Raw genomic sequence first — 21132 nt, 5'->3', positions numbered from 1 at the left:
GTAGTCACCTTAAGTGGTTCCTCACCAAAGTTAGCAAGGGATAAAATAATAATGAATTAGTCACATTAAAATATCTGAATTTTGAGCTGGCCTGAGTCTTTTCATCCTGGCAGATCTAGAGAAAAATAGAAAAATTTCCCAAGCAAGCCTCAACTGTTTTTGCTTATTAACCACTAAAATATGCTCTTAGAATAACAAAAGGTGTTCCTATTAATCGTTCCTTCAGTTTTGGAAACCAGAAACAAATTTCAAAGGGCACATAAAGATGCTCATTAGTACTAATCCTTTTGGATCTTGCATGACTCTGAAGACAAGATCAAGTGGCATAATATGAAAAAATTACATCATAGATTTTTTTATTTACATAATTGTTTCAGAAAGGCCCAGCTGTGAAATGCAAAAAAATAACCAAAACAGTCAAAGGTTACTAAATGCATTTTGAAAGGTTTTAAGCTATAAACAGAATATGAAAAATTGAAATTATAACCAGATTTTGAGGAGACTGGTTTGGGTGTGGTGGGGTTTTTTTGTTTGTTTTGGTGGGGTTTTTTGTTTGTTATTTTGTTGATTTGTTTTGGTTTGTTTGGGGTTTTTTTTGTGTGCCTTTCCCCCCAACAAATAGCAATGCATTTTAGAGCTATCATGCTAGACAAAGTTCCAAGCACAGAACAAAACACAAGTACTGATTACACTTTTAATTTTGTCTCTGTCAACACTTTGATTAAATAACTTTTAAGATACATGAATCTTAATTACATTGAATGCAAAGTTTTGTCCTTGACCCACTACTACCCAGCCAGATGCAGTTCAAAGAACCATCCTCTCTCCAGATGGGCTCTACCACCCATAAAATTTGATGTACATTAAAAAGCCCTTGCAAAGAGAAAAAACCCATACACAATTCAGAATTCTTTTCCTTCTTTCCCACAATTACTTTCCAAAGCATGGAAAGAGAAACCTCCTTGTCTGACAGCAGTTAGGAACACCAGCCTGTGTTGGTTCTTTCTGCATTGCAGAGATGAAGAGATGTCAGCACTTGTGCACACTCATGAGCAGTGATTGTCCTCTCTGTTACACATTTCACCTAACAGAATACTTTTTTTTTTTTTCTTAAATTTGTAAATACCTTCAGAATTGCAAACTGTAGAAGCTGAGACTTCTAAAATAAACAGTTTTGTTAAAAACAAAACATGGGGTTTTGGAAAGAGAGTAGGAAAAGGTTTTTTTTTTCTAATTTATAAGTACAGTAGAAGTGTTTGAGTGCTTGATATTTTCTTACATTAATTCAGTAGTTATTTCTTTGCAACAAGTACAGCCATGGAAATAATTCTGTATAAATGCATTTTCTAACTAATTTAAAACTTTGTGTGTTCTAAGTTAACACAGTTTTATGCTGATCCTCTATTACCCGTCAAGGTAATGAAAATAAAAATCTGTCTCAACTAAATACATTTTGTTCAGGAAGAATTAATTTGTGGTGTTACAACATGGAAAGGTCAACAAAAATTGATCTGAAGTTTTATCAGAAGCATTAATAATTTAATTGCAAATAGTAGTCTGCAGGGCCTAATTTGCCATTCTGATGCTTCAGAACAAAATACATTTACATGTAAATTATATTCATATAATTATTTCTGTAGGTGCAAGTGGTTAATTTAGAACAAACAGACGCATTATGTCTGATCACACAGCATCAATCAACGTCTGGAAAATCTATTTTTATTTGGCTTCAGCTAAGTGGATACTACACATATAAAATGTATAGAAGAAGATTCAGTTTACTTTTCTGACAATTACTTAAACAGTCTGTTGGTAAAATGCACATATATATAATGACACGAAAAAAAATTCTCATATCAATTTGATCTATGTTTATACTGAGGATAGTTTCATTCAGGATTAATTTTGCTTTATTCTAAAGAGTTCTATTGATGAAAATGTTAAAACAAGCAAGAATGACATTCAGACAGCCTAAATGCATGGGCAGTCTCTTAGTGGCAGAGCATCTCACCTCACACAGACCTCTCTCCGTCACTATTTAGAGGTATCTTGCTATGTCTGTTATGAAGGGTGTGAAAAGCATGTTGAACCTGGGTAACTCAAACATGGCTACAAATATTTCAACAGCACATCAACAACTCTAGAAACCAACACTCTTAAATGATTTGTAATTTTACAGCCTTGAATAACAACCTAAGTACTTCTCTCTTGACCATTACTATGATACTCAGTACAATAACCTAACAATTTTCAACAATCAGCCAACTACAAATTGAATACAGAAACACTGCTACTAGCTGTCTTTGATAAACCAATGAAAATGTTAGAACTATACTTACAGGTCTGAAAATATGAATATCTTGATTTCTAGACACTAAGTGAGAGCTTTTTGCAATGCAAGTTGCTGTCTCCAGTTTATCTCCTGTTAACATCCATATCTGCAAAAACAATGTAAGACATTTGGAAATTAGCATGTCTGTTCTCCAAATTTAAATGACAACACTCTCCAACTTTTCTCTGGCACCTTTTTGGATTAGATTATCCAAGAAAATTTACTAATTTGTGCATTTTAAAGTAAAATTAACAAACAGTTTTTACTGCAATAGTATGCAAAGTAGAAAACACCTGTCTACTTTTTGCAGCTCCATTCCCTTTCCATTCTCACAAGGGCAGTGTCTCAATGTATATGTAGACAAAGTAAAGCTCTGGGAAAGCATAAAATCCTTTCCCTATTAACCTGATCAGAAAAGTGACATTTGATGACATTTGTCAGAAAAATGATGCAACACAACAGTCTGTGACCCTGGTGATAATCTCAGAAAGCAGCAGCCAGTCCATGAGACAGCAAATCTTGGAGCATGAGCTACAATCCCAACATTCCAAAGAGATCCTGCCCACTCAGAACTGAGAAGGCAGTAAAGTTTAAGGGATAAAGTTATGTTCTTAATGTGTGAGAGCACTCTCAGCCCCTTAACACCAAGAAGGTTTGTTAGTATGATGACTAGTTAAGTAAGATGACTCAATCACCAGTGTAAGGAAATGATGGTCATTGCATTCCAAAATTCTCTGGTTTGCTTTGCCCTCCTGGGCTGCCCTTCCAGCAGACAGAGGGGGAGCTAAGTCCAGCACAAGCAGCATATGCAAAATATCCCACTGTGTCAGTTTAACCAATGCAATGTCATTACAACTACTTAGAGCAGAGCTTGACACCGCTTAGAGCAAAATGTTTGTAATCTTGCCCCCTCCTCTCTGATATTGTTCATATATTTACTTGAAACTCTCCCTCAAATAAATGCATTACTTGCATATGTGCAATTGATAGGTGTCTAGCCAACCGACTTTTCTGCAAGGCTTTTCATGCCATCCCTTCACCATGAACTGAACAAACCCCAAGGGTAGTTCTGAATTCTAGTTCAAATAATTCACCTTTTGATGTTCGCTGAAACTTCTTATGAGTGCCAAACCTGAAAACATTGTTGTCACACAAATCTTGTGCCAACCTCATTTAGTGTCAGCAAGGACAGTTTACTGTAGACAGACAGGGGATAAATGACTGAGACACACACACATCTATCCATTGGTAGTCTTCCTACAGAAGTAAGCTTGAGATTGATGAAACCTGTGTTTGGCAAGGGAACTTCACATACAGTGTCTTGTTTGTTTCTGCTACTTCATGCCCAGAATGTGCTTAGACTTGACACATTTCTTACTTTGAAAGTAAGAATAAGTACAGACAAACATAAATTATGTCTTGATTTCAAAAGTTAATAAAATGTAACCTGATAATGAAAAGCAGCAATATGTTTAGTACCTTTATTCCAGCATTCCTTAGCATCTCTAGAGTTGGTCTAACATCTGCTTGCAGCTGATCTTCTACTCCAGTGAGACACAGTAATTCCATTTCTCGCTCCAAACTCTCTACAACAGCGGCAACCTTCAGGTTTCTATCATGTATGCTTAACTTTGCTTGGTTATATCGACTCTGTTTGCAAACACAAAACCACTTAGAGTGTTCTACAACTCATGAAGTATGCATTTAGTCTACAACTCAGTGATAGCATGGATTCATTAGGCTAAATGTTTGTCTTTAAATATCTTTAACAAAGAACAAGACTAAAGGAGCAATTTTACTTTATACTCAATGTTATACAGGGCTCTTCACCTAAAGACAATGCTTCCTGAAGAACTATTAAGAATTAGGCATCACAGCTTCTAAGGATGAAAGGCCTTATCTTTGAGAACAAGTAGATTTTTTTTAGGTCATGCTGAAGCTTCAAAATAACATTACACTAGCTTCTGGGAAAACACTGTCCAATCAAAAATAAAGCAAACAGGATCCTACATATGACTGCAGAACCAGCATTAATGAATGACAAAGCCTTTAACAGACTGTGGACAATACCTCAATTATCTATTTTTTAAAATATGAATAATCTTTTTTTGCAACCTTAAAACATAGAAAAGAGGAATGTTCTCCTTGAAGCAATTAAACATGATAACATCCAAATTCATTCTGTCCTTTCATACCTCAAAATCTTGATACTGCTCTTCAGTAAGTGATTTTTTGGCAACAACCAGTGTGCGCAGTCCTTCTCGTGCCATGTTACCACACTAAATGAACCAAAGCATAAAATGTTATGCAAATATTCAATCCTGTGTTCATGCTTTATACTGTATGCTAACATGGTGCATCTGCACCATAAATTTAGGTGTTTCTTTAGACTCAAACTACTCTGGAGAAGCCACAAACAGGATGAAAAGCAATTATACTTCAGGTCCCTCAAATGAAGTGGTTTGCTATCAGTAAGTCAATTAGATCTCCTCTCCTAGCTTAAAGAAAATTTCTTCTAGATTCAAGCTTTAAAATAAATTAAAACTACTTTTGAGGCACATAGCAGATGTACATTTCTTTTTTCACTGAACATATCTCTTCTCAGAAAAGCATCTACACATTAAAAATAGCCATGGCATAGCGTGTCTTAATGAAAAACAAGGCTCTCCAGTGAAAACACTTATTGATTTGACCTCATAAAGCTAAATAAATTAAACAAGTATTTTACAATTAATTGTGCATCATTATCGCCAAAAGTAATTTTTATGACATTTTGCTAGGTCTTGAGGGAGTTTAATTTATTCATGTCCCTGAATAAATCAAACTGCCCTGCAGCAGATATTGATTCATATTGCCAATACCATTATGAACATACATGGTGTAATCATTGTATTAACATATTGGCTCTATGTAGGGTCAAAAATAAGATGATTGCTGGTACCTACTAGAACACATAGTGAAAAATATTATTCAGGTTTGAAATTCAGCCACTATTTTATTTGAAGTTTAATAAATGTGGTAAAAAAAAAAATTAGTTTGGACACAATGCTTGTCAAAGTCTGTAATTCATAATCATACCTCACTGCAGATTTTGATCAAACAAGGGCATTTCAGGATAAACAGATTTATAGCAGAATACATCTCAGAAGTAACTGGGTTTTATGTGAAAGATCAGTCAATGAAAAACAACTTTCCTTGTTTTAAGTAGGAACGTGTCCTACTACCACTACCAGCTTCACTTTTCTTGTATGTTACTTAGGAATTGGAAATAATTTTAATCCCTTAAAACCCATTCAGGATATGCATAACTGAAGTTCAAAATCCGTTACTGCATTGGCTCAGAGTGTCCTTTAAACATATCCCAATAACATCTGATATATTTTAAAAAAATTTTATAGATAAAATTTTTATAAAATTTTAGTTTTTGTAAATGTTGATTTTCTTTCTTACCTCTTCTTCTAACCAATCATTGTACTGTACAATAGTGGACATGGCAACATCTGCACCCTTCATGTAAAATGTAATTTCTCCCGAAGATTCATCCTAAAATTTTACAAAGGAAATGAAAAAAGAGGGAAGGAATATTTGTGTATAAAGTCAAAACAATTGCCTACTAATAACTTAATTGCCTTCTGAAGCACACAATATGTTCCCATTTATAAAAGATGAACTACCTTGCCAAGAAGTGGGTAAGTTTTATTACTTGATGTTACTATTTCCATTGTTATCTCAGATTCCATTGAGATATATGTCCTCTATTTCCATGTAAGTGGACCAGTTCCAGCTGAAGTCAACAAGCATAACAGATCTTCAGCATCCCTAAACTAAATTTTTAAATATCACTGTTATATCCCCTCTAACTTATATTTTGCTTCTTAGGTGGTAAATACCAACCCAAACCAGAAAGCTGTATCTATGAAATACCTGGTAATTAAAAATTTATAAATAACTTAGTGTAAATGCTTGTTACACATTTTAATGATGCAACATTCATTGCATATTCAGTGAATCCACACACAAGCAAATGTAATCAATGAATTTCTTTGGCATTGTCTGCTGCAGAAGGAATCAGTGAATTAGTCTGCTCTGCCAGCATGTTTTAAAAAACCAAACCAAACACCCAGAAAACCCCCCAAATTACCCTAACTATGATGCCCATGCGCTTGCTCTCGGAAGTGAAGGGGAAGATCTGCAGGATATAGTATGTCAGGATGTGTCCACCAGGGGTCTTCAGCTGCATTGAGGTCAGATCCCTGTTAACCAGAGTGAGACCCACACTCTCTGTCCACTGCACCAGAGCCACCTAAAGAAAGAAGAAGAAAAGAAAAAAAAAAAAAGCAAAAATGGATATATTTAACAAATTTAAGTGAAAGGTCTATGTTACTGTTATATAAAGTAGACTAAAGCCAAACAATGTTGCTAGGGTGAAAGTCTAAACTTTTCAAGAATCTAGGGGGGAAAAAAAGTGAACAGCAGCAACTGAGTTTTAAATCTTAACACATCAAATGACATGTTTCCCTTGAAGAGCTTACAAAATTTCTTATGAAGAACATAAAAACTTTTTTTAACTTATTGCTGAAAATGAGGTATCTAGAATATATTGTTCAGAAGTAACTATTCTAATAAACATCCCACATACATTCAACAGTACACCAAGGACATCGAGTAGAAATTTTGCAACATGAGAATACAATTTCTATATCAACAAGACCATTATGTAAGTAAAAGACTTTGGGAGAATTTCCATATAAAATATTTTATTCCATCTACAGTTCTATGCAAGTTGAGACAATGTAATAGGTAGCAAATAGGTAAGCAAAGGACCTTATTTTTAGTTTGCTTTGCTCACTTGCATAATTTTAATACTTTGTTTCAGCAGTAATATGATTTCTCACATCAAATAAGATTGAAACCAAGCTTACAATACTGCATCCTACAAACTCACATGGGAAAGTCTTGTTTTAAAAATATTGCTGCTTTGAAGTAGATGACATCTAGCTTCAACATTTTTCTGTATTATGCTTTAAATATCTCCCACCACCACATGTGATTTATTCCTTCCAAATAAATTAATATTTTAGGAAAATCACTTCACTGATTTTACTGGTTTATATACAAGACACATTCTGTATCTTATTTTTCTTTCTGATTAAAGAAAACTTCCCCTTCTCAACCTACTTTCAGTTTTCCAAATACTAATCATTACTGGAAACTGATTTTTAAACCACTAGAAAAATAACTATAATGAAGTTCACATGATTTTTATGGATTAATAGGCTCTGCTATTAATTCCAGGCAAGATGAAAAAAAAAAAAATCAAGCACTCAAAAAATCAAAAAGTGTCAAAAATCAAGAACTTTGGTAAAAAAACACGCAAGTAAAAAATTCTCTAGGTAAGTTCAACAGACATGATGATCACTAAGAATTTCACACAAAACAAATAAAACACCTCAGCTTCTACTAAAATTTAAAATTGGAATAAACTCCTGTAAAAAACCCTAGTAGTGCCATCTGTATAGGCATCACCACATGAAAATACAGTGAGATGCAGTAATGGAAGAGAATAGATCACACTTTGAAAAACACTATTTTAAATTCTTGAAAACTACAGGAAGCCTTTTTACAAACTCCTCTTCTTCACCAGAAGTAGCATATAAGCTGTAAACAATCCAGTACTTCCAAGGTTAATTTTCAATTTTCACAGTGAAGGGTTACTATTACATTCTGACCTGTAAATTGCATCTTTCTACTAAAACCCTATCATCTTATTTGTGTCCCTGTGCAGCTAGGACTAAAGTGTTCTAAATTTGGAGACTCAAATCTGTTTATTATTTCATTTATGCTTGGCTTCACATACCATTTGAATTAGCATTTTGCAGCACAGTCATTTTGTATTCTTATACCTGGCCTATACACAATGGCATATTTATTTTTCCTTTTAAATTGATCAGGGCAAATACCATACAAGAAACAGTCAATAAGGCTCAAGAGTCAAACAGATGCTACAAGGACACTGAAAAAAACTTGAGAGAAGGACGAGTTTGACTCCCATCACTCAGAATAAATCAGAGCAGCATCCAAAACAACATAGACAGATTTTATCATTAAAATACCTCAAGCTTCTGGAATGCAGAATTTTTTTTCTAAACAAGTATTTCACAAATGGCATGAACACCTATATTACAAATCTCAACAAATATATGCATACTGAAAGGTTGGCTATACAGAGTTCAGAAAAAGGCTTTTTAGCCATCTCTCTCTTCTTGAGGTTTTCCCTCTACAAATATATTCTCTTCTCTTCAACACATTTCTAAACTCTACATTAAAATGGTCCTGCAATCCAGTGTGCCTAAATCAAGAACACCTAGAATGCCAAGAAAATGAAACAGCTGTGGCTTCCTCAGAGCCTGACAAAATGGATGAAGTCAAATAAAGTGATTAAAGGTTGGACAAGCACAAAAGGCTTAGATTGTGATGCTACCATTTTGTTTTAAAATAATCCATCCCAATGGTAATATTTATTTGCAGATAACCATTAATTTGCTGATACACATACACAGATCAAGTTTCCTGAATCCAGATTTGGGACTTATTTGAATATTTTATGGATCTTCTTTGGCTTATTATGAAGCTTCTCTTCTATGGAGACCAGCTGCCTGGGAGATAAAAGCATATTGGTGGGTAAATGGTCTTCCCATTACTGAGACACAGGTATGCAGTGAACCCACTGACTGTGTAGTGTTTCCTAGGGCAGGTAATGCACATGGAGGCAAAGAGACAATTTTGCTTGCTAACTTGCTGATTTTCTTCCTCCTAAGTAGCAACTCAAAGGGCCATCCATCTTTCATGTGACAATGTCAAAGCAGCAGCTTCCAAATTAGGAAAGAACTGTGCACTGTGAAACAGAAATGCAATGGATCTGATGCAAGCTAGTGAGAAACACCTCATTTAGTTCTTACTCTAAATCTTTCAGATGCTTCCATTTACCACATGCCCACTCTAGAACTCTGGTTGCTTCTGTCAGGAGAAATATTGAACTGCTCAAAATTTACATTATAATTTGCTCAAAACAGTTTATGAACAAATAATTGTCACTTTCAATGTACAATATTCTCTTTTCAGCTAACATTAGTTTAAGAAAAAGATCCACTGCCTTGTGGCTGCAGTTGGCAGTTCTCCACCTCATGGGGCAGTTTGGGTGTTCCACCACATTGTACTCACAGCTTTCCTGGAGCCCTGCAATGAACCTGACCACTTTAACCAAAAAAGAACCTACATAAGTAAAGTCTTAAATGGTTTTGCCATATATGAGGGAGCAATTTGTAGGGTAAGAAAGAAGGACTAAAGATGGAAATTTTGTAAGCTAGTTTTGCTGCTTAGAAGAATTCTCATGTAACCCACCTGTATTTCTTTCAGAGTATTTAAGAGCATCTTCACTTCAGACAGTAGGATCTGCTTTCAAAATCAGACTGTTGTATAAGGTATACAGTAATTGTAAGTGTGGTATTTTTAAGTTAAGGCTATTGCTCTGGAAACAGAAAAGCAGTGAGACATCCTTTCCCTCACTGCCTGAGTGTTTCCAACCACTTCCATCAGGACTGTTCAACAACTCATATCTGTCTCCAATCAGTCCTGCTTTGTTTATATTTATAAACAATGATTTTATAACTAACGTTTGCAGTCCATTACTTTTCATAAAAAACCCTTCATAATTAAAATAAAATTATTAACCTAAAAATACAGCTGGATCATGTGAAAAAACTACCAATCAATATTCAAGACAAGCTATAGAGTAGTTATTCTTTGTGGGTCTCGAAGGTCATGCAAGTGATGGTTTTATGCTACTGAGTGATTTGCTTTTCACAATACATTGACAAAACAACACAATTAGTCTTGCTTCAATAAGCACACACAATAAAATGAATTAAACAATACAACATGTCTCATACATTACAGCTTCACTTTTGTAAACACAAAAGCTGCTTCACTAAGGGCATATAATTTCCCTGTCTGTTTTTAAATGATTGGCTTTGTATCCTTGTAATTAATTTTAGCAACTCTGTTGTCTCTGGACAGAAACGTTGGAATTAAATAACTGACCACACTTTAAGGTAGTATTTAAATATTCAAGATCCTGGAATTAGGAATGCTTGAGACTATAACAGCGCAGGACAAAGCATAGCCAATAAATGGCTGGTTTATGAGAGTAAGCAGTCATTAAAAATCATGACTGATCAACCTTTTCTGACTAAGGGGAGCAAAGGTCCTCAAAGGGTCCTGTTCACAGCATGCCCTGAATTGCTTGGGTCTCTGACCTTTGAACTCTATCACTTTGCCTGCTTAGCTTATATCCTTTTATGATTGTTCATTACATTAAGGTAGCTGGCTTTCTACAGATGAGCTGAACCCACACCTACGACGGCAACGTCGAAGCTGGATGGTTGCTTAGTTTTGTTTTTTTTTTTTCTTTTTCCTCCAGTGGGTTCTCAGTGAATGTTTATTGTTTGCTATGCTACAGCTGTAGAGGACAAGTGACAGACAAATGAAACTTTCTACTCTTTCAGAGAAAATGAAATATTGATCACTTATCATAAGAAACAAAGAGCCTGGCATAAGTAGGGTTTGCATTATGAATACAAAATCAGTTACTAATCTCAGGTTACTCTAACAACAGATAAATACATCTTTTATGATGAATGTACCTACTTCTAAATGTGCATACTTTGTTATGGTTATATTATGTCTGTATATGGATGCACACACATACACACACACACAGATATGAGGAATTTCAAAAGAGTTCCTCAAGTCAATTAATTAAATGTGTAATGTAGTCAGAATATTACTGAGCTGTTTCTTATACCTTCCTACATGGAAGAATAGTTTATACTTACATAATGTTCTCTGCTCTTTACATTCTATGGATCATACAATATTATATAATGCAACAGACAACTGTGCAAATAACATCTTGTTTCAAAAGACTGCAATCAAGCCAGATCCATAAACAAATTCTAAGAGAACAGAGTTGCAATGTTGAGAAAGTACAATGCATAAAACCAGTTAAGTCTATTAAATGATAATGTTGCTTATTAACCAAATATGTTGTGATAGGTCAGTGCTGAGGTTAAACAGAAAACATCAATTGAACCATTTCCCTAAATAAAGCTCCAGGGTGCAATATTCAAAGCACTTTATTCAATAAAAAATGCTTTTAAAATGGTACTTTGGTGATTGGGAAACATTGGCATCATCCGTCAACCTAACTGCAGGAAAGTTCAATAAGCTAAATAATGAACCATTTACATTATTTTCCTTAGGCTCCAGTGATTTGCAAACATTGCATCAATAGAAGTCTTAAAAAAATTATGATAAAGACCTGCTAGTCTTTCAACTCTTAGGCTTTTTTCTGTCATGCTGCAATTTTTATGCTGTTTACATGCTTTTTGTAGCTTCATCTTTTTATAAGACTCCATTTAACATCAACTTCTCATTATATTAAGGCATATTTATTCAATATGATAATTTTACTAGTGTTTCAAGCGGTGTTTGAGAAACAAAAAAGGAAATTTAAGGCTGTTTTAGAATGGAAACATTAAATTTCACTGCCATTTAGTTTTAATGTATGAGTTGAAATGATAAAAAAAATCACTATTAAAAGGATATCTTGTGCATTCTCTCCCTTGCAGCACAAATAGTTTCTTTGTTGTTGATTTCTTCTTCTACCTCCCTTCCCACCCTTAGTCCCAGATCTATTATATTAGCACTTTATCATCTTTCCTTTCCTTCCTTTCATCTTTCCAAGGTCAAATTCCCTACTGTCTTCCCAGGGCACCGCTTGTATAATTCTCAAATCTTACAGCTGCTTTCTTTAGTAAATATGGGAGGAGAATTGCTCTTCATAGTAGATTTTCAAACAACTGAACAAATATAAAAAAGCCCACAGGGAGAGACAAGCAAGCAGGAGAAAAAAATCAGATATTCTCTCTGAACTGCACATCTCTTCACCTGATTTAGTAATACCTTTGGCTATTAAAGCAGAATGTTTACTTAATTTATAGCTGTCATCATATTTTCGTAGGCAGATCCTTGCTCATGCAGTCATTCATTATACTCAGTAGTACCTCACAGGCTCATTAAGCTGAAACACTTAGTAAATATGAAAGCATGTGCAGATGAAAATTTGTACACATGTGCATAATACAAGTCAAACATTATACAACTACATATCATAAACAAATGCCCTTCCAGGATTCTCAATTCATAATGTGGATCAGCTCACACTATGTAACACCACATACAGTATTATGGATTATTGGTTTTAGCCAAAGATCAGCATCTCAAGTACTGCCCAGAGTTTTATTTTTAAAACTGTTCTGACTGCCATTCCTTAGTAGTGGAGAACCAGCCACTTTATATTCTACAATCCCTTGACACTATGAGCTGTGTTTATGGCATCTGAAATGTATGTAATGTAGTTTGTTACTACATGAAGACAGATTAAATTTTATTTCTTGCATTCCTAAAAACGCTTGCTATAGACTTGTTACTTTTAGCAATTATAGCCTGAAGTTTGAACTAAAACTGCAGTTTTGTTAGCATTACATATGGTGACATATTAGACATGAAAACCAAATGTATAAATGAATAATACACTATGTGGATGAAGGATGAAGTTTGTGAAAGAAACATTGTCTTGTATGAGATCAATTTGAACAGCCAGAAAAATATTCAAGCTTTCAGGTACGTAACCCTTCTTCACATCTTACAACAACCTTATTTATTTATGACTAAGCTACTGGGGTTATAACAACAGACCTTCAGAAAGTGCTAGAAATTCTTTAAAACAAAGATTCTTCTCAAACTGCTCACTTTCAGATGCAAAACAACCTCAAAACAGTCTATTTCTTCATTTTACTATATCAATTACACACATTTATATAAAGTGAACTCTCTGCAGTATCTTGAAACATGAGCTTTGCCTCTCTCTTCTAGTATCTTTTTAGATTGAATTTTAGGCAATCAATTTAGAGACCAAAATAAGATTATTCAGAACAACAACTCAAATCCAATGAAAGCACTGGGATTTGTTTAAAATTTCAATCTCAATAGAAGTCAAAGGCATGTTTTTATTGAAACAGTGTTTTAAATTTGTGCTACACTTGATGCAATTTTGAAAGAACCCTAAAGATTATGAAGCTGCCTAGAATTTGAAGCTCAAAAACTTTTCTACAGAAGCATTTGAGGTTTGATGGGGGTTTTTTAGTTTGTTTCCTTCTGGGGGTTTTGTTTGTTTTTTCCTGTTAAGAATCTATATGCTCTAGTATCTAGTAGCATCTCTAACTAATGTACCAGATTGTCCATCACTCAGAACAGTTTCATATTCCCTTTAATAGCACACTATGATTCATGGATTAATATTTTGAGAACAATAATAAATAACAAACCATTGACCCCAAAGCACGCACTTCACAGATCTTTAAGTCAAATAATTGAAGACGCTTTTATACAACAAAGAACTAGCAGACCTTTGCTAAGCTGTAAAAAAAATAAAAACAGATTACTACTAATTTTAAAGAAATCTCTGCTCAAAACACTTTGGTTTTTTTTTCCCACAGCTCTTCTCTTTTTAACTTAATTTACCCTGTTCTTTAGGAAATACAAAGATTTTCAGCCTCGCACACCAACCTCATCAGGGCTGGAAGCCTGGTAAGTTCGATTTTCATCGCTGAAGTCCTGATCCACTTCTGCGTATTCTGTCTCTGCAGACACACCAGCCCTGGATTCATAGACAGGGGTGACATTGTGGCAGAGTGCAATGGCCTTCACCGCTTCGTGTATCCGACTGCTGACGCTCTTTCGGACTTTGGGTGCAGATGATTGAGGTTTCCTGGACGGTGTGGAGCTCGTACTGTTCCCACTGTTCTGAGAGTGCACCTTTAAGACCCAACATAATGAATAGTAAACCAAAGTTCAAAAAAGGAAACAAAACATGAATACTTATCTATCTATATTAATAAAAACCTCATCTAATCTTTTTAAGAAATTATACGTAACTATGGGCTCATCACCTTGCATTTGCAGTCAAATTTCAGTAAGAGAGCCTGAAGAAAATTATAAAACGTGAAATGAAAACAAGTATGTTGGAAAAGGCCTGAATAGGCTGATTGGATTCTGCAGAAACTCCTGCTACCTCACTTCAGATTTTACATTTTTCAATCATCTGCCACAATAGTCCTTTAATGTATATTGCATTCAATGATTTTTTTTTTTGTCTTTTCCTTTTTAAACAAATTTAAACCAGCCACCAACTGGATGAGTTCAGAAATGCTGAGACAAAATTTTGAAATTTGCTGTTTTGTTATTCTTCTTTACCAGTGTCATTAAACTGTAAAGAAACCCTTTTCTCTAAATCTTCACCTAAATCTCTGTATTTTAAAAGATCACATTTGTGGTGATCAGAAGAGATCAGAAGAAGGAGACATCAGAAGAGAACAGAGGAACAAAAGCAAGATAATTTTTAAGTATAAATATTAGGAGTAATTAAAATACAAATATTGCTGATATAATTTATAACTTACACAATTTCCATATTCTTTGTGAATAATGCAGTTTTATGCTTTTGCTGCAGCTGAAATGTTTTGTCCTTACAAGAAAGCAATAATCTAATAAAATAATCATGCAAAATAACATTCTGACATATACTTGAAGATCACATTACTGTTGCATAACCATTAAACTAGAACTGCTTTAAGTTACCCTTCAGAAATGCGCATAACAGAACTAATCTTCCTCTGAAAAGTACTATATATTTATAATTAGTTAAAATAAGTTGGGGGTTTTAGGGGGGTTATTGGTTTTTGTTGGTTGAGTTTTGGTTTTTTTTGTTTAAAAGTCAGCACATTAAATATATCAGCAGTACCACCACAGGCTCTTCCGTTCACTCCAGTGTAACTCAGAAAACCTTTTCAGAATCCACGCTTTTTTCCTCCTGACTGCAATCTGCTGAACCGTGAACATTCTGCCCATCAAATTACAGTGTTGTCTAATAAAGGGTTTAACTTTCTGCTCATCTGGCACTGCTTTTCAGCTACTGCTTTAAACCTCTGCATTTGCATTCTGCTAACGCTGATGCCATTACAGTCACAAATAAATTAAGCTGATTTACTCCTTCTGAATTATGTTATGTTTATTGATGCTTGTATAATTTAATTTCACACAAATTCCATTAAAGATTATGCCCTCTATCACAAAATGCTTCCAGTGGGGAAATATAATCAGGTTATAATAGATTTGTGTGTTACATTAAGATGACAATAGTCTAGTAGGTCCACTGTAATAATAAAACAGAACACAAACAAGGGATAAAATCAATGCCACACAAGAACCACTGCCTAGCTAACCAGCAGCTTCTATTATCATAGATTAAATAAAAAACCTCACCATACTTTTTCAGATTGAAACAATTGTTTAGTAGTTGTTTCGTGCGTTACTGAGACTCCATCATTATTCTGTTTTAACGAGTTGCTACTAACACAAGCATAATTAAAGCATTATTTAAACATAAAGTGTTGTTATATAAAGCTGAAAAAAGGACGTTCCAAGAAGGTTCTTTTCATCATCTACTAATAGCAAACCTACATTTTGGAAATCTTTTTTCCCACAACTGAAAGAAAAGCTTTCCTCACTCTTCTTGTTTTAGTTATGTTACAGTTACTAAAAACTTGTAACCACGGCTACCACTCATTAAATTTTACAGTAAATTAGTAAAAGCTTTAAGTAGTAAGAATTCCAGGAATTGTGCAATTCTTTTCAGATAGCATATTTAACTGCAAAATATAAAACCAGTAATTGTGAGTATGCCACCCCTAGAAGACTGGTGCTTAGCTGTCAACTCACTCAGAGCAAGGTATGCCATCTGAAGCCTGTGGGTTAATATAATTTATTGCTACAGTTGTTACTGTGAAAACCCAAATGACATATTTTGAGGAAGCCAAGTTTGGGTGACTTTTATAAATTTAGTCAGTAGCAGTTAATTTCAGTAACACATTCTGAACCAGATTTGGTCAGCTGATCTTTAGGTGAAAGAGCTCCATTTCCCATTTCCAAGGCATGATAGTTGTGTCTCACTTACTGTTCATGGCTACACCTAATAAAAATTAAGCTGAAATAGATTTATCCAAGGAAAATAATTCAAGAAGGGGACTTGTTGAATTCTTGAGATAGAGAATAATTACAAATTTAACTTGCAAACTTAAAAATGTGCACATTTCAACACTTTCTTCCCTCCTGTCTCTCCTCCCAAAAGCTACAAAGTACCAGTGTGGAGCTAAAATTTTTATTTTAACTAAGTAAGAAGGGAGCTATGGTTTACAACATAGCACAGCTAGATATTCCAATCAACTGTTGATCCTACGGTCCTTTTACAAGAGAAACGACAAAGACAAGGAGGTCAATCTACAAACTTAACTGGGTGTCTTAGGGTGACTTTATGATGCTTGTATTCTCAATCATTTGTTCTGTTTATGCTGGATATTAAGTTGTGCAGCCTTAGGACTGCTTCTGAGAGTGAAGTAGGGAGAAGAAGCGTGCAGTTTGTTTGCAGAGTCTGCACTCGCTCCCCCGCATCCCTTCTGCCGGAATGTGCTGTCTGCAGCACGGACAGGGGAGAGAGCTCTCCTTTGCTTTTAGGTAGTTTTTAGCTAGCTGAGCCAGAGGAGTTCCCCAGACTGTGGCTATTTTTTTCTTGGAACTGATCAGCCCTGCTCTGACTGAAAACCCAGAACACTGGGAGCTCATACCTGTGTCCCACAGGGGCCGGGACACAGGAGGGACAGAGAGACACTCAGTGAGCCCAGAAACACCCACACAGGACTCTCTCTGAACTACAGAAGGACTTTCTCAATTTGCCATCTCTTCAGAATAGCAAGAGGTTTTATTGTTTAGTATTGTTCATTTTTTAATGCTTGTGAATACTTTGCTTGTTAAATAAACTGTTTTTTGCACTTTTCTCCAAGGAAATCTTTCCAGAACTGATGTGATGGGCTGATTGAATTTGCTTTCTAGAGGGACCCCATTCACAGGTTTCCTCCCAAATCTGCCCTAAACCAGGACACTGGGTCAGGTAGCCATGTTTGTGTATCCAAGTTAACAATGGAAAAAAAAATTATATAAAATTTTATTATCATATTGTAAATAACACAGAAATACTAGTTAACTTGTCATTTGTTTCCTCTTCTGTCAATTTTCTTATTTTTTTGTTTCAAAGAATAGAAATAAAGTACAAAGTTCATCCTCATTTCAGAGTAGAATCATGTGTTTAGGAAGGTCTGCACCCAAACATGTTTACATACGTGGGAAATGCAAGCAATGGTTGCAGAATCCCACAATTGATTCACACAGAGACAAGGAATCACAATCCTCTTGCACACTTTCTAGAACAAGCACTCTTATACATAACAGGATCACTTTGTTCTCAAGCAATATGAAGTTTTCCATTTTCTCTCACTTTTTCCCTGCCATTTTATGCTGTTTGAAATAATCTTAATTTTTCAAAAAAGAATTTTTAAATATACCTGTGTAAGTTTGACAACTACTGTTATACCATTTGGTTATACCAATTAATGTGGCTTTTCGATGTCTATTCTCAATGAATAACTTCAAAGATATAATTACTGTTCATGTTGTTCTGGACACTTCCTTGTAATTTGTAGTCTCAGTAATGAATAGCTTACTCTTAGATGATTTGAAGGAGAAAGACTGCACTGCACAGATCAGTTAACACAGATTTCTGCTAGTGAAGAACAGAAAAGTAAATCTCTAAGTGAGTACAGGAATCAGGAGAGAACTATGTACTCTTTCATATTTTTCCATCTTATTCTTAAGAGATACCTACATATGGCAACTTTCATAACATCTCAAATTCTAGACATAAACATTAACAACAATGCTTCAATGCTGTTAAACTCTCCCCCTCCCATAAGAAATGTAAATGATTTATGAAATTATTTACCTGTGAATAAGAGTTTATAATATGACTCTGTATTTCATCCATTGTGTCTGTTCCATAGGAAACAGTACCTAGGTGGAGGCGCTTAAATATCATCTCATTCTGTGTAAGTGTTCCTGTAAGAAAGGAGAAATGTATCATAAACCACTGAGAAATACTGTGAGATGGCCACAAACACTTCCTCCTCCCTCCCCCTGCAAAAAAATCTTTCCTTTGGAAAGAAGGAATAAATCATGAGTTAGCAGCAATTTAGTTAATTAAAGGAATGTTTGTGGAGAAAGATCAGGGTTAGTCATTCTGTAAGAAATCATTGGTTCTACATGCAAGCTGATTTTGCCAATAACTAAATATGCAAATTGAAGAGAGAAAACATTTTCTTTATATACAAAAAATTAAATTTGCACTTTGTGGATGGGACTGATTCTCAAAAGCCAGGGCAAGAGTTTGCACCACGTATCAGAAAATCTAAATAAAAAAAACCCTACAGGAAACCCCAAAAATTCATACAAGTTTTCCACACTTCATGTACCAAATCAAACATTCTGAAAATTGAGCACACTCAGTGTCAGTGTTACCTAGATTAAGTCATTAAGACCTAACATGACTTCCAAATTTGACAGATTCAGCCTCCAAGCAGAATAAGGCAGAATGAACAAAATCAGTGTTTTCTGTGTTCACATGTGTAAGAAACTACAGGGTGTCAGTCAGACTGACACTGCATCCACCTCTGCCAACCAGTCACGTCCTCTGGTTTGGAAAACCTCTAATTGAAGAGTGGGAGCTTCAGCCTTGCCTGATGGGGTATATGAGGAAAAAGGAGGTCACTACTGCCTAGCTTTCCATGATCAGCTTACAAAAATATATTTTGATTATGGCCTTTCCTAAAATTTTTACTTACGGCTACTCAGGCAGAGCAAGTATAAAAATAGTATAAATATATAGTATAAATAGTATATTTAACCACACAGTTTTGTGTCATTAAAATGCATAAGTCTGATCATAAAAAAATAAACCCAACATGGTATCGGAGTAGATATTCTTGGGTTTCTACAATATTTTTAAAATGGATTATAAGAAAATTATCTGGAAATAAATACTGCAGAATAAAATATTTCATATTAATTTTAGTTACTTAACTATTTTTATTTCACGTCTTTATCCCAGTATGCCAAAATACATGCTAAGCAACAGGAGCAGAAGAGACTAAAAGCATGACATATTCTATAACTATCTGCTAAACAGCACTGTCTGGTCAGTCAGCATCGAGTTTATGCACTCATCAGGCCTAGAACTATCAGAGATCTTCAAAGATTCACTAGGGATGTAAAAGTCTCACGTCTTTCCCAGTTCATTTGAGATGTTTACCACTCCCACTTCTGGGTGATACCTGTACAGTGACACTTCATCTCCACTGTTGTACTACCACACTGTACTATCAAATCCTGTCTTTCTGTTTTACCAGTACAAGATGTTCATTCCAAATACCTCCTTTACCATTAAAAAAACTACACTTCCCATTAGCTTTTCCTTTCATGCTGTTGAGGATTTTTCTTTCTATAGTCATATTATTTGAATTTTTAAAAATAATTTAAATAAGGTTTATGTGAAATGTATAAATTCTCTACAAAATATTGATAGTATTATTAAAAATTTACATGAGAAGCTGAACATTCCCTAGGCTGGAAAACACCCAGGAACACAAAGTTCCAGATCTCTGTAATTAGCAAATTGGAATTTTTTGGTTACTTTTATACATGGGAAAATGAAATTATTTTGTTTTACAGTAATCATATAAACTTCTTCTACTTTTAGAAGCTGTACTTATTATTGAGACCTTTTAATAAATTTCATTACATTTTTTACTTTAATTCGAGACTAGAAAAAATTCAATCTCCAGTTTGTACACGAGAAACTTAAATCTCCATTTCTAAAAGAAAAAAAAAAACAAAACCCACACACTTTGCAAAAATATTCAGTACAAGAAATTTCCTTGCCAATCTTTCCAATCTTTATCACCTTCCTAACTTTCCAGGCGTGCTAATACCTTCTCACTGCCCTTGGCTTTGCCAAGCCTTTGAATTTAAAAGCTCTCTCTAGGAGTTGTGAAATTAAATGCTAGTCAAAAGGTGAGACAGCAGGCAACTGTCAAACCCACTTCCCACTATTTCTGTAATTGCTGCTTGGGAAAACTGAGCAGGAAACAAAATTAGCCCTATGATTATTATATCGAAAGATTATTTCTTCTGACACCACTAAATCAGTCCAGCTCCATATCATGCTTGGTGAGGGAAGAAAGGTAGAAGGCTGGAAAATTTGTGTGTCCCACCCCCTCTTTCTCAGCAAGCTGAGAAGAAAAGCTTCTGCACAGAAAAGTATGGATTTTCCTATCCTGTAATCAACAGGGGCCAGGGAAGAAAGTTTAGGAAAAGCAGGTGAGGAAACAGAATCAACAAAGACACTAAAATAAACATGCTGGAAATACTGATTCAGTACTTGCATCTTATACATCTCTTATACTATCCTTTTAATCAGCTATTTTAATAGGAAATATCTATGATAAATAACTAAAAACAAAAATAAAGAAAAGAAACAATTCCAGTGTTCTCCTGCTTCTCAAGACTAGCATAAGACTCTCAAGAACTGCCATAATTAACCTGATGTGTTGTTAGACCAACAGGAGTAGCTGAAGTAATGAAAAACCTCCCAAAAAATTCTGAAAAAAACCCATCTTAACAAAATACACCTTTTTCAGCTATGCAAACAAAGTTTCATCACACCTGCAAATTAAGAA

At 34.8% G+C, this 21132-nt stretch overlaps 1 protein-coding gene across 3 annotated transcripts in view; it reads right to left on the bottom strand.

The window, feature by feature from the left end:
- Positions 1–21132, bottom strand: part of ATP9B (ATPase phospholipid transporting 9B (putative)) — a 150400-nt gene that overhangs the window by 12215 nt on the left and 117053 nt on the right. For all 3 annotated transcript variants that reach the window (XM_056483873.1, XM_056483874.1, XM_056483875.1), the window contains exons 14-20: positions 18345–18457; positions 14021–14269; positions 6474–6635; positions 5783–5875; positions 4528–4611; positions 3812–3982; positions 2340–2438 (exon numbers count right to left, since the gene is read on the bottom strand). In XM_056483873.1, the coding sequence (XP_056339848.1) occupies positions 2340–2438; positions 3812–3982; positions 4528–4611; positions 5783–5875; positions 6474–6635; positions 14021–14269; positions 18345–18457 (971 nt within the window). The remainder of the gene's footprint in view (positions 1–2339; positions 2439–3811; positions 3983–4527; positions 4612–5782; positions 5876–6473; positions 6636–14020; positions 14270–18344; positions 18458–21132) is intronic.

Source organism: Oenanthe melanoleuca, chromosome 2 (assembly GCF_029582105.1).
Source record: "Oenanthe melanoleuca isolate GR-GAL-2019-014 chromosome 2, OMel1.0, whole genome shotgun sequence".
In the NCBI taxonomy this organism is placed as follows: domain Eukaryota; kingdom Metazoa; phylum Chordata; class Aves; order Passeriformes; family Muscicapidae; genus Oenanthe; species Oenanthe melanoleuca.
Note: the sequence above shows the minus strand (reverse complement) of the source record. Positions and strands in the feature narration are given on the sequence as shown.